Here is a 12,528-nt window from a genome sequence, read left to right as displayed (position 1 = left end):
GGGACTGAATACTTTCTGAATGCACTGTACATAGGGCAGCAGCCTCTAAGGTGCAGGGTTGAGTAACCAGGTGCTAGCCGGCTAGTGATGGCTATTTAACAGTCTGATGGTCTTGAGATAGAAGCTGTTTTTCAGTCTCTCGGTCCCAGCTTTGATGAACCTGTACTGACCTCGCCTTCTGGATGATAGCGGGGTGAACAGGCCATGGCTTGGGTGGTTGATGTCATTGATGCTTTTTTTGACCTTCCTGTGACATCGGTGCTGGAGGTGTCCTGGAGAGCAGGCAGTGTGCCCCCGGTGATGCGTTGGGCAGATTGCACCACCCTCTGGAGAGCCCTGTGGTTGCGGGCGGTGCAGTTGCCATACCAGGCGGTGATACAGCCCGACAGGGGTTGAAGATGCGCTGTTGCACCTTCTTCACCACACTGTCTGTGTGGGTGGACCATTTCAGATTTTCGGTGATGTGTATGTTGAGGAACAACAAGCTTTTCACCTTGTCCACTGTGGTCCCATCTGTGGATAGGGGTGTGCTCCCTCTGCTGTCTCCTGAAGTCCATGATCAGCTCCTTCGCTTTGTTGACGTTGAGGGAGAGGTTATTTTCCTGGCACCACTCCGCCAGGGCCCTCACCTCCTCCCTGTAGGCTGTCTCATCATTGTTGGTTATCAGGCCTACTACTGTTGTGTCGTCCGAAAACATGATGATTGAGTTGGAGGCGTGCATGGCCACGCAGTCATGGGTGAACAGGGAGTACAGGAGGGGGCTGAGCACTAACCCTTGTGGGGCCCCTGTGTTGAGGATCAGCATAGTGGAGGTGTTGTTTCCTACCTTCACCACCTGAGGGTGGCCCGTCAGGAAGTCTAGGACCCAGTTGCACAGGGCGGGGTTCAGACCCAGGGCCCCGAGCTTAATGATGAGCTTGGAGGGTACTATGGTGTTGAAGGCTGAGATATTGTCAGTGAACAGCATTCTTACATAGGTATTCCTCTTGTCCAGATGGGATAGGGCAGTGTGCAGTGCGATGGCGATTGCATTGTCTGTGGATCTATTGGGGCGGTATGCAAATTAAAGTGGGACTAGGGTGTCAGGTAAGGTGGAGGTGATATGATCCTTAACTAGCATCTCAAAGCACTTCATGATGACAGAAGTGAGTGCTACAGGGCGATAGTGATTTAGTTCAGTTACCTTTGCTTTCTTCGATACAGGAACAATGGTGGACATCTTGAAGCAAGTGGGGACAGCAGACTGGGATAGGGAGAGATTTAATCTGTCTGTTAACACTCCAACCAGCTGGTCTACGCATGCTCTGAGGATGTTGCTAGGGAAACTGTCTGGGCCGGCAGCCTTGTGAGGGTTAACACACTTAAAAATCGTACTCATGTCGGCCATACAGAACGAGAGCCCACAGTCCTTGGGAGCGGGCCGCGTCGGTGTGCACTATGTTATCCTCAAAGCGGGCGAAGAAGGTGTTTAGCTTGTCCAGCAGCAAGACGTCGGTGTCCGCGACGTGGCTGGTTTTCCCTTTGTAATCCGTGATTGTTTGAAGACCCTGCCACATACGTTTCATGTCTGAGCCGTTGAATTGCGACTCCACTTTCTCTCTGTACTCTGTTTGATTGCTTTACAATATTCCCAGTCACCTTGCCGTGGTTAAATGAGGTGGTTTGTGCTTTCAGTTTTGTGCGAATGCTGCCATCTATCCAGGGTTTTTGGTTTGGGTAGGTTTTAATAGTCCCAGTGGGAACAACATCCCCTATACACTTCCTGATGAACTCAGTCACCGTGTCTGTGTATAAGTCAATGTTATTCTCAGAGGCAACCCGGAACATATCCCAGTCCGCGGGATCAAAACAATCTTGAAGCATGGATTCCGATTGGTCAGACCAGCGTTGAAAAGACCTTAGCACGGGTACATCCTGTTTGCGTTTCTGCCTATAGGAAGGGAGGAGCAGAATGGAGTCGTGATCTGATTTGCCAAAGAGAGGGTGGGGGAGGGCCTTGTAGCCATCCCTGAAGGGAGAGTAACAATGGTCGAGAGTTTTTTAAGCGTGAGTACCACAGGCAATGTGTTGATAGAACTTCAGTAGCGTTTTCCTCAAATTTGCTTTGTTAAAATCCCCAGCTACAATAAATGCTGTCTCAGGATATGTGTTTTCCTTGTTTGCACAGTCCAGTGTAGTTCCTTGAGGGCTGTCGTGGTATCGGCTTGAGGGGGAATATACACGGCTGTGACTATAACCGAAGAGAATATTCTTGGGAGGTAATACGGTCGTCATTTGATTGTGAGGTTTTCTAGGTCGGGTGAACGACAGGACTTGAGTTCCTGTACGTTATCACAATCACACCATGAGTAGTTAATAATGAAACATACACCACCGCCTTTCTTCTTCCTGGAGAGTTCTTTATTCCTGTCTGCGCAATGTACTGAGAACCCAGTTGGCTGTATGGATGGGGACAGTAAATCCGGAGAGAGACATCATTCCGTGAAACAGAGTATGCTACAGTTCCTGATGTCTCTCTGGAAGGAGATCCTCGCCCTGAGCTCATCTACTTTATTGTCCAGGGACTGAACATTAGCGAGTAATATGAGTCGGACTAGAAGTCCACTCTGCCGGCGGGGTCTTGGAGCAGCCTCTGGGATAAGTTCAATTGCCCTGGGGGGTACGAACAAAGGATCCAATTCGGGAAAGTTGTATTTCTGGTCGTAATGCTGGTGAGTTACCGCTACTCTGATATCCAAAAGTTATTTCCGGCTGTATGTAATAACACAAAAATCATTCTGGACTAATAATGTAAGAAATGACACACAAAAAAACAAAATACTGCAAAGTTGCTTTGGAGCTAGAAGCAGAGCTGCCAAGTCTGTCGGCGCCATCTTGTACTTGTGTGTGTGCTAGCATGGTTATATGTGAGTGCATGCATGCTGGTCCATGTGTGCTATCATATGAATAGGGATGGGCCCTAAACATAGACTTTTATATGGAAAGAGTAACATTGGTGTTTATGTAGGAAGAGTAACATTGGTGTTTATGTGGGAAGAGTAACAATGATGTTTATGTAGGAAGAGTAACATTGGTGTTTATGTAGGAAGAGTAACATTGGCAGTGGTGTAGAACCAGTTGGAATGCATAAGCAGTTCCCCCACTCCCTGGTTATTGTCATGGAAGATGAATTGGACCAATTGTCATGTCAAAAAGGAACTTAATTGAATGAAGTTGCTGGCTCCCTCATTCCCTGTTTAAACCGTAAAGGACACATTTGGCCTTCAAAGTAATTAAACATATTACGATTTTGTAAAGAAAAAGGAATGGTTTCTTTATGTACATTGGATTCCATTTATCGCCCGGGGACAGATCGAACCGAGGTTAGGAGAATGGAGTGGAGGATAGGAATCTCCTCTCTGCATGAGCCATGTTAGCATATCTCACAGAAAGAGGGGGAGCCCAATATGTCTCCCTTCTTTACTCTGGTCGACAGCGTAAAATGTCAGATACTCATCTGGAAATTATTTCCATTTTATTACGCTGACAGCTTCCCGAGCAGGGACTTTGGAATCTTAATTAGTTTGGACAGAGAAGTGGGACCGAGGCAGAGGAGTGTGTATGGACCGGTGAGAGGAGGGCAGGAGACTTCTCTTGGGGCCCTCGTAGATGGCTTGAGAGGGTCCCAGGGGTTAACTGGAACTCTGGAAATGAAGATAAGGCTCTTAGATTAAGGTTCAGGGGACAAAGTTGAATATGGAGTTCCCTTGATAACATGCCAACTGGGCCTTATCAACACAGAATTGTGTGTGTGTGTGTGTGTGTGTGTGTGTGTGTGTGTGTGTGTGTGTGTGTGTGTGTGTGTGTGTGTGTGTGTGTGTGTGTGTGTGTGTGTGTGTGTGTGTGTGTGTGTGTGTGTGTGTGTGTGTGTGTGTGTGTGTGTGTGCTCTAAGAAGGTACAGTGGCTTGCGAAAGTATTCACCCCCCTTGGCATTTTTCCTGTTTTGTTGCCTTACAACCTGGAATTTAAATTGATTTTTGGGGGGTTTGTATCATCTGATTTACACAACATGCCTACCACTTTGAAGATTAAAAATAATTTGTATTGTGAAACAAACAAGAAATAAGACAAAAAAACAGAAAACTTGAGCGTGCATAACTATTCACCCCCCCAAAGTCAATACTTTGTAGAGCCACCTTATGTCTCTTGGGATATAAGCTTTGCACATCTAGCCACTGGAATTTTTGCCCATTCTTCAAGGCAAAACTGCTCCAGCTCCTTCAGGTTGGATGGGTTCAGCTGGTGTACAGCAATCTTTAAGTCATACCACAGATTCTCAATTGAATTGAGGTCTGGGCTTTGACTAGGCCATTCCAAGACATTTAAATGTTTCCCCTTAAACCACTCAAGTGTTGCTTTAGCAGTATGCTTAGGGTCATTGTCCTGCTGGAAGGTGAACCTCCGTCCCAGTCTCAAATCTCTGGAAGACAAACAGGTTTCCCTCAAGAATTTCCCTGTATTTAGCGCCATCCATCATTCTTTCAATTCTGGCCAGTTTCCCAGTCCCTGCCGATGAAAAACATCCCCACAACATGATGCTGCCACCACCATGCTTCACTGTGGGGATGGTGTTCTCGGGGTGATGAGAGGTGTTGGGTTTGTGCCAGATATAGCGTTTTCCTTGATGGCCAGAAAGCTCCATTTTAGTCTCATCTGACCAGAGTACCTTCTTTCATATGTTTGGGGAGTCTCCCACATGCCTATTGGCGAACACCAAACGTGTTTACTTATTTTTTTCTTTAAGCAATGGCTTTTTTCTGTCCACTCTTCCATAAAGCCCAGCTCTGTGGAGTGTATGGCTTAAAGTGGTCCTATGGACAGATACTCCAATCTCCGCTGTGGAGCTTTGCAGCTCCTTCAGGGTTATCTTTGGTGTCTTTGTTGCCTCTCTGATTAATGCCCTCCTTGCCTGGTCCGTGAGTTTTGGTGGGTGGCTCTCTCTTGGCAGGTTTGTTGTGGTGCCATATTCTTTAAATTTTTTAATAATGGATTTAATGGTGCTCCGTTAAAAGTTTCAGATATTTTTTTATAACCCAACCTTGATCTGTACTTCTCCACAACTTTGTCCCTGACCTGTTTGGAGAGCTCCTTGGTCTTGCTTGGTGGTGCCCCTTGCTTAGTGGTGTTGCAGACTCGGGGGCCTTTCAGAACAGGTGTATATATACTGAGATCATGTGACAGATCATGTGACACTTAGATTGCACACAGGTGGACTTTATTTAACTAATTATGTGACTTCTGAAAGTAATTGGTTGCACCAGATCTTATTTAGGGGCTTCATAGCAAAGGGGGTGAATACATATGCACACACCACTTTTCCATTATTGATTTCTTTGAATTTTTTGAAACAAGTTATTTTTTTTCATTTCACTTCACCAATTTTGACTATTTTGTGTATGTCCATTACATGAAATCCACATAAAAATCGATTTAAATTACAGGTTTTAATTCAACAAAATAGGAAAAACACCAAGGGGCATGAATACTTTTCCAAGGCACTGTATGGAGTAATCTTAGAGGAAGTTTCTAAAACAGGGTTTCAATTATTCCTCCAAAACTGATTATCTCAACAAAATGTTCATTTGCAAAACTGCTGGTTACTCGATGCCAAAGCTCATATTATCTTTGATGAAGTGAGTTTTAAATGAGGACTGATGACCTCCATGTCTAATAGTATTAGGTCGTATTAGAGAAGCCTTCAATGATCTTAGCTTCCCTAAGTATACCAGGGACCCTTACTACCCTCTCTCACCCCGCCCAACCATTTCCTCCCACCACGCGGGCCAATTAGTACAACCTCAAACAATTAATTGCTGCTTTTGATTATGAGCAACACTAAATTCTCTGATTAGCGCTATTCGAACGTAGGGGCATTGATTGGTCTTTTTTCTTCCTCTTCTTTTTTTCTTCTATTCCTTAAATATCTCAGGCAAATTAAAATATTACAAATTAATACTCCTCAGGCATTAGGTGACATTTCCCCTCCCCCAATCCTAACCTTAACCATGAGTGGGGAAAATGCTAAACTGACCCAAGATCAGCAACTAGGGGCAGATTCACTCTACTCTGAATCATAGAACAAAGGCCACTCGTTGAAGGGAGGCTGAAAAAAAAAACATTTTGAAAACAACAAAAACTGCATTGATTTTCTGGCATACATCTAGCTACACATACAGTATTTTCCCAAGTGCCTTGCTTTTGCATGAGAGATGGGTAAGCATTATAAAGCCCAAGAATCCGCCATAGTGTCAGATTTTTTTATAAATGCACACAGTCACTATTCAGCATTCTCCAAACCTAGCTAAGGATGAGAAAGCATGTACCCTCCTCCCCTCAAAAAGTCAGGAAAAGCCCACTGTTGCTCCTTTAATACAGGGGCAATGAATTTCAATTATGCATGAAGCAGAGGCAGTTTGGGAAATAATCGCTTCCCCCAGAGAACTGAACAGCCTGTTCCCTCCCTCCCATCTCGCCCCGCAGTATCAAATAATAATCTAATGTCACGCACAGAAGAAAGGTTACTTTCTGCATACGCATTGATATTTCCGCTCGGGGATGCTGACCTTTTTCCATTAAGCTGTGATTTTTTAAATGTGACACCGCCGTAGCAGAGGCGGTGTCTCTGTGTTATATTAACATTCATTACGCCATTTGTTCTATGTGAAAAAACAGTAGCGGTGATGTTGACTCCGCCTTAATTGACTGCGTGACATAATTCCCTTTTAGTCAACCTTGAGCGTGTTTTTCTTAAAATTTCCTTAATCTTGTTTCACACTCAACGCCCACTATCTGATATGTGGTTGCATCTCTGTTAAACATCATATTGTTGCATGTCTGTTAAACATCAAATTAGGCAATGTTCTTGGCAGTTTGTGCACTGTGACTGAATATTAGATTCTTATCTAACATGTTATGAGTTTTCTTATTTTAGTATTATGATTTGTCTTGTTGTGAAACTAAAGCCATTAATTGCTTACTGAACCTCCCTGTTCACCCACGACTGCGTGGCCGCGCACGACTCCAACAACATCATTAAGTTTGCTGACGACACGACGGTGGTAGGCCTGATCACCGATGACAATGAGACAACCTATAAGGTGCTCAGAGACTTGGCAGTGTGGTGCCAGGACAACCTCTCCCTCAACGTCAGTAAGACAAATGAGCTGATTGTGGACTACAGGAAACGGAGGGCCGAGCACGTCCCCATTTACATCGACGGGGCTGTAGTGGAGCGGGTCGAGAGCTTCAAGTTCCTCGGTGTTCACATCACTAAGGATCTATCATGGTCCACACACACCAGCACAGTCATAAAGAGGGCACAACAACGCCTTTTCCCCCAGGAGGCTGAAAAGATTTGGCATGGGCCCTCAGATCCTGAAAAAGTTATACAGCTGCACCATTAAGAGCATCTTGACTGGTTTTATCACCGCCTGGTATGGCAACTGCTTGGCATCGACCGCAAGGCACTACAGAGGGTAGTGCGTACGGCCTAGTACATCACTGGGGCCAAGCTCCCTGCCATCCAGGACCTGTATACCAGGTGGTGTCAGAGGAAGGCCCTAAAATTGTAAAAGACTCCAGCCACCCAAGTAATAGACTATTCTCTCTGCTACCGCATGGCAAGAGGTACCGATGCACCAACTCTGGAACCAACATAACCATGAACAGCTTTGTTAGTTAAATAGTTAACCAAATAGTTACCCGGACTATCTGCATTGACCCTTTTTTCACTAACTTTTTTGGCTCATCACATATGCTGCTGTTACTTTTTATTATCTATCCTGTTGCCTAGTCACTTTATCCCTACCTATAGGTACAGTTGAAGTCGAAAGTTTACATACACTTAGGTTGGAGTCATTAAAACTCGTTTTTTCAACCGCTCCACAAATTTCTTGTTAACAAACTATAGTTTTGGCAAGTCGGACACAAGTCATTTTCCCAACAATTGTTTACAGACAGTTTATTTCACTTATAATTCACTGCATCACAATTCCAGTGGGTCAGAAGTTTACAAACACTAAGTTGACTGTGCCTTTAAACAGCTTGGAAAATTCCAGAAAATGATGTCATGGCTTTAGAAGCTTCTGATAGGCAAATTGACATCATTTGAGTCAATTGGAAGTGTACCTGTGGATGTATTTCAAGAGCTACCTTCAAACTCAGTGCCTCTTTGCTTGACATCATGGGAAAATCAAAAGAAATCAGCCAAGACCTCAGAAAAAAATGTGTATACCTCCACAAGTCTGGTTCATCCTTGGGCCAAAATTCACCCAACATATTGTGGGAAGCTTGTGGAAGGCTACCCAAAATGTTTGACCCAAGTTAAACAATTTAAAGCCAATAAATCATTCTCTCTACTATTATTCTGAAATTTCACATTCTTAAAATAAATTTTCGATCCTAACTGACCTAAGATGGAATTTTGACTATAATTAAATGTCAGGAGTTGTGAAAAACTGAGTTTAAATGTATTTGGCTAAGGTGTACGTAAATTTCCGACTTCAACTGTACATATTGTATCTACCTCAACTGCCTCGTACCCCTGCACATCGACTCTGTACTGGTACCCCGTGTATATAGCAAAGTTATCGTTACTTTTTGTGTATCTATTATTACTTTTATTATTACGTGTTATTACTTTTCTATTATTTATCTATTTTCTTTCTCTCTGCATTGTTTGGAAGGGCCCGTAAGTAAGCATTTTACTGTTAGTCTACACCTGTTTGTATGTGACAAATGCATTTATTTATTTATTTTATTTTATTTGAATAGTTCTATGCTGGACTGGTTAAACACAGTATGTTGGTAGATTAGTCTACACCGGTTGGCTCTGTTGTCCCATTTCACAAACATGATATGGTTTGTAATTTCCCTTCATTGCCATCCTTCATAATAAGATGATCACTTTATGAAACTGATTATAAATGTATTTTCTGTTAGTCACATGTGCCCATCTAACTCTACTGTCCAAGACTCTTCCTCTTTATTGTGTGTCCTCCTCATTTGCTCTCTTATACTAACTCCAGTACCCTTTCTATCTGCAGATCTCAGGCCTCTGCCCGATGTGGCCATGACTGGGAACTGCACCCATGAGTGTACCGAGTTCGGCCACTCCGACGCCTGCTGGATGCCTGGCCAGCCCTCCCCCAATCGTAAGAGCTCCACCAAGAACACCCCCAAGCTCTCCACCTTCGTGCCTTACCTGGAGAGTGAGGGGCAGGACCACCTCATGGCCAACGGCAGCCCCAAGCCCCTGGCAGAAGAGCGTGGGAGTGGTGGAGGTGGCAGCGGCGGTGGAGGCTCCAAGATGGCTAACATCCGCTTCCTGCCCCCTTACAGCAGTGCCTTCTCCGGGGGCATCGACTCCGGCAAAGGCTGCGAGGAGATCCCCCTGAGCCAGGCAGCCGAGTACCACTCTGCCACCACACCCACCAGCCAGGGCTCCAAGAGAGAGATTTACCTGTGAGGGCAATGATGTGGCCCCCACCCCACCACCTCCACCCTTAACCATATGCCCACTGTTCCTGACCCCATGCCCCCAAGCCTACCCCCTCACTGCCCCTGTGCCTAGCTGCTGTGTTGTCTGAGAAGTGCCATAGCACCATCATCTCCCTCCTTTTTATAACCACCTCCCACCGTATGAGGCTTTAGAATCCACAAAACCTTCAATTAATTAAAAGATGAGTACAAATCAGTCAAAGCCAAATGAAGAAGATACTTGGCGAGTGCAACTGCTACTGACAGAATGTAAACTACACTATCGTTTAAACATTGTGATAACTTAATGGGAGACTATTTAGTTACTGTTGCGTGTTCAAGTTCTTTTTTTTTTGACGATGGACTTCCGTTGGAGGTCCGTTGGAACTGAAAACAATAAGGGAAGAAAAGTCTTCTTGTAAAATAGACACATGAAAATACAGTGTATCACCATGTATTTTAGGTGTTCTTTTGGTTTTTCTGTTTTATTCCCTTTTTTTACAAGTGAGTGTCGGTCTCAACTCTGGGACCTGCAATTAGAATTAGAGCAGTGTTTCTCTTGCCTGACTACCCAAACTCCTTGCTCCGGCTAAATGCTACAGCACGCCCATGGATGTTAGTTTCTTTTCTGCAATGAGTCTGGATCTGAGTACCTCCCGCGACGATTTCTAGAACAGAAAAATCATTCTAGCCATTCTGATTGGTCCCAGAAATCGATGGGTTGAGACAGAGCCAGAACACATGTGGGTAAAGCGGCGGTTTGAAAATTCATCATTGGCTTTGATACTCTGATTGGTTAGAGATGATCCAATCGCTGATGACTTTGTTTTGTACACCACCCCTCATTTTGACGACACCACAAACAACTTCAATTATGGCAGTCTCAGACTGAAGTATGTAGCGAACTATAGAGCAGCGGAAGAATTCAGTTTGAGTCGGCATGCAAGTCTTGATCCTACTGAAGAGGACACATCTGACTGAGCATTTGCCATCCTTTGCTCAACATAAGACATTAAAGTCCTCAACACATTTGTTCTTTACCTACCTACCTAAAGGCAAATGTTTCCGACTTGAACATTTTTCACAACCGAGAGGTCTTTATCAATGTACAGAGCTGTAAACACAATGGACATGAGTTAGACTTCAAGCATTTCATTCAATTCTTTACTTTGGCTGTAAAGAGCTTCAAAAAGAGCTGTAGCTTTTGAGTAATTGTCGTCAAGATCTCACAGTGATGTGGAACCTTTGTTGGTTGGGTGTGGTATCCATGATGCACAGGTGGACAATACCAAGTGTAACACTGGGAGGACTTATAACCTGTGACACATCACTGAACATGTGAAGCTACAGTACAAATATGTGACATTGTATTCCTCATCTTTACTCTGAACATGGACAAAAAACTGTTGCTGGTGTTAAATGTGTTGCCTGAAGTGGATGTCAATGTCTACAGCTGCGCATTTTCAATCCCTCGCCACCAAAATCTCAACCTCCTTGATTGAGGTCACACCAGGTATCCAGTTGGAGAGCAGCAGGAAACAGCTTGTTAAGGTGTATCCATGGTGCAGTTACTTCATAACTCCCATATATTGCAATCTCTAGTTTCTAAGTTTGGCAATTTAGTAGTCATCTTTATGAAAACTGATGGTATTTATCACCTGATGTACCAAGTCAGCACCCCACTGTAGCACGGCTGTTAGAGACCTGCTGTGGGTGTGAGGTGAAGGCTGTCCTGGTCCTGTGGTGTGATGGTGGTAGTAGTTGTAGAGATGGGGAGGATTCACAGCTCCCGTATACACTAGCCCGCTAACCCCGCTAGCCCCGCCCTGCAGAGGCATTGCTCTAATTGCGCCTGGAGGCGTCGTTCATTAGCAGCGATCATTTCCACATATCAATACCGAGCAGGGTGTTCTGGCGGTTTGGAAGTTAATTTGGAGCCTCATAATAATAACTGCTGACAGTAATGGGGATTTCACCTGTGGCAATGAGCATCAGCCATGATTGGACTAATGAAAACACATTGAGGAGGAAAAAAAGAGGGCGTGAAAAAGTCCTCCAGACTACTAACACGACAGCTCGAGCTCTCGCACAACATAAACACCACCGCAGGACACATCAAAGAGACATTGTGGTTGTTATGGCTAGCTAGAATACAAACATGATTCAGGTGGGGTCATTTAAGGGTCATGGCATCAAAGCTAAGGTCACAAGGTCAGGCTAGTATGTGTATCTGATGTTCCTGTATCTGACCATAGACTGCATTTTTTTCATGCATTTCTAGTGTGCTTTGACTTACAGTTCACATTCTACAAGTCCATGGCTGACTTGATTGTGCGTGCTCCAATGTATACCATGATATAAATGTGACTAAATGGTTAATCATTGTAAATAATGTATCATTTAAAAATCTCAGTCATAGGTCTATCATGGTGACAATCAATCCCTGTGACTCTTTAAAAAGCATGTATTTTATTTAAAGCCACATAATAAAGGGGTAGGCTAAATGAACAGATAAGGCAAGAAAGGAACGTTGGACAGCATTGAATCTGTTTTTTTATCTGTTTGAAATCAACTGTATTTCAGTTCTACTGGGTTATGTCAACATTGTACAATATATTACATTAATTAATTAATACAATTTTCATCATCACTCATTCTAATGAACACAAAGTAATGTTCAACCAAATCCTCCCAATGACTTCTCACAGGAAGGTCCATACACAGTAACAGAAGGATTTTGGACATCATGTACCTGTTCATTCAAAGCATGTCTCTGTCTCTTGACGTTGATTTAATGTCCACCCGGCTCCTTGTTTGATGATTTATAGATCAAACACTGGTCCGCTATTAAGTCACTGGTTTCCCCTGTGGTGTTCCTTCACAGCAAACAACCAATGTTTTCTCCCTGACAGGATCTCTAGTCCCCTGGTTCTCCCTGACAGGGCCTCTAGTCCCCTGGTTCTCCCTGACAGCGCCTTTAGTTCCCTGATTCTCCCTGAAAAGCCCTCTA

General features: G+C 44.1%; 1 protein-coding gene across 1 annotated transcript in view; it reads left to right on the top strand.

Annotated features, from left to right (window-relative positions):
• Positions 1-10,956, top strand: part of LOC311107900 (protocadherin-1-like) — a 305,681-nt gene extending 294,725 nt beyond the window's left edge. The window contains exon 5 of the mRNA XM_084150495.1: positions 9,086-10,956. Within this exon, the coding sequence (XP_084006621.1) occupies positions 9,086-9,507 (422 nt within the window). The 3' untranslated portion in view covers positions 9,508-10,956. The remainder of the gene's footprint in view (positions 1-9,085) is intronic.
• The last annotated feature ends 1,572 nt before the right edge of the window (positions 10,957-12,528 follow it).

This window comes from Coregonus lavaretus (genome assembly GCF_964263955.1).
Source record: "Coregonus lavaretus genome assembly, chromosome: 32".
NCBI lineage: Eukaryota > Metazoa > Chordata > Actinopteri > Salmoniformes > Salmonidae > Coregonus > Coregonus lavaretus.
Note: the sequence above shows the minus strand (reverse complement) of the source record. Positions and strands in the feature narration are given on the sequence as shown.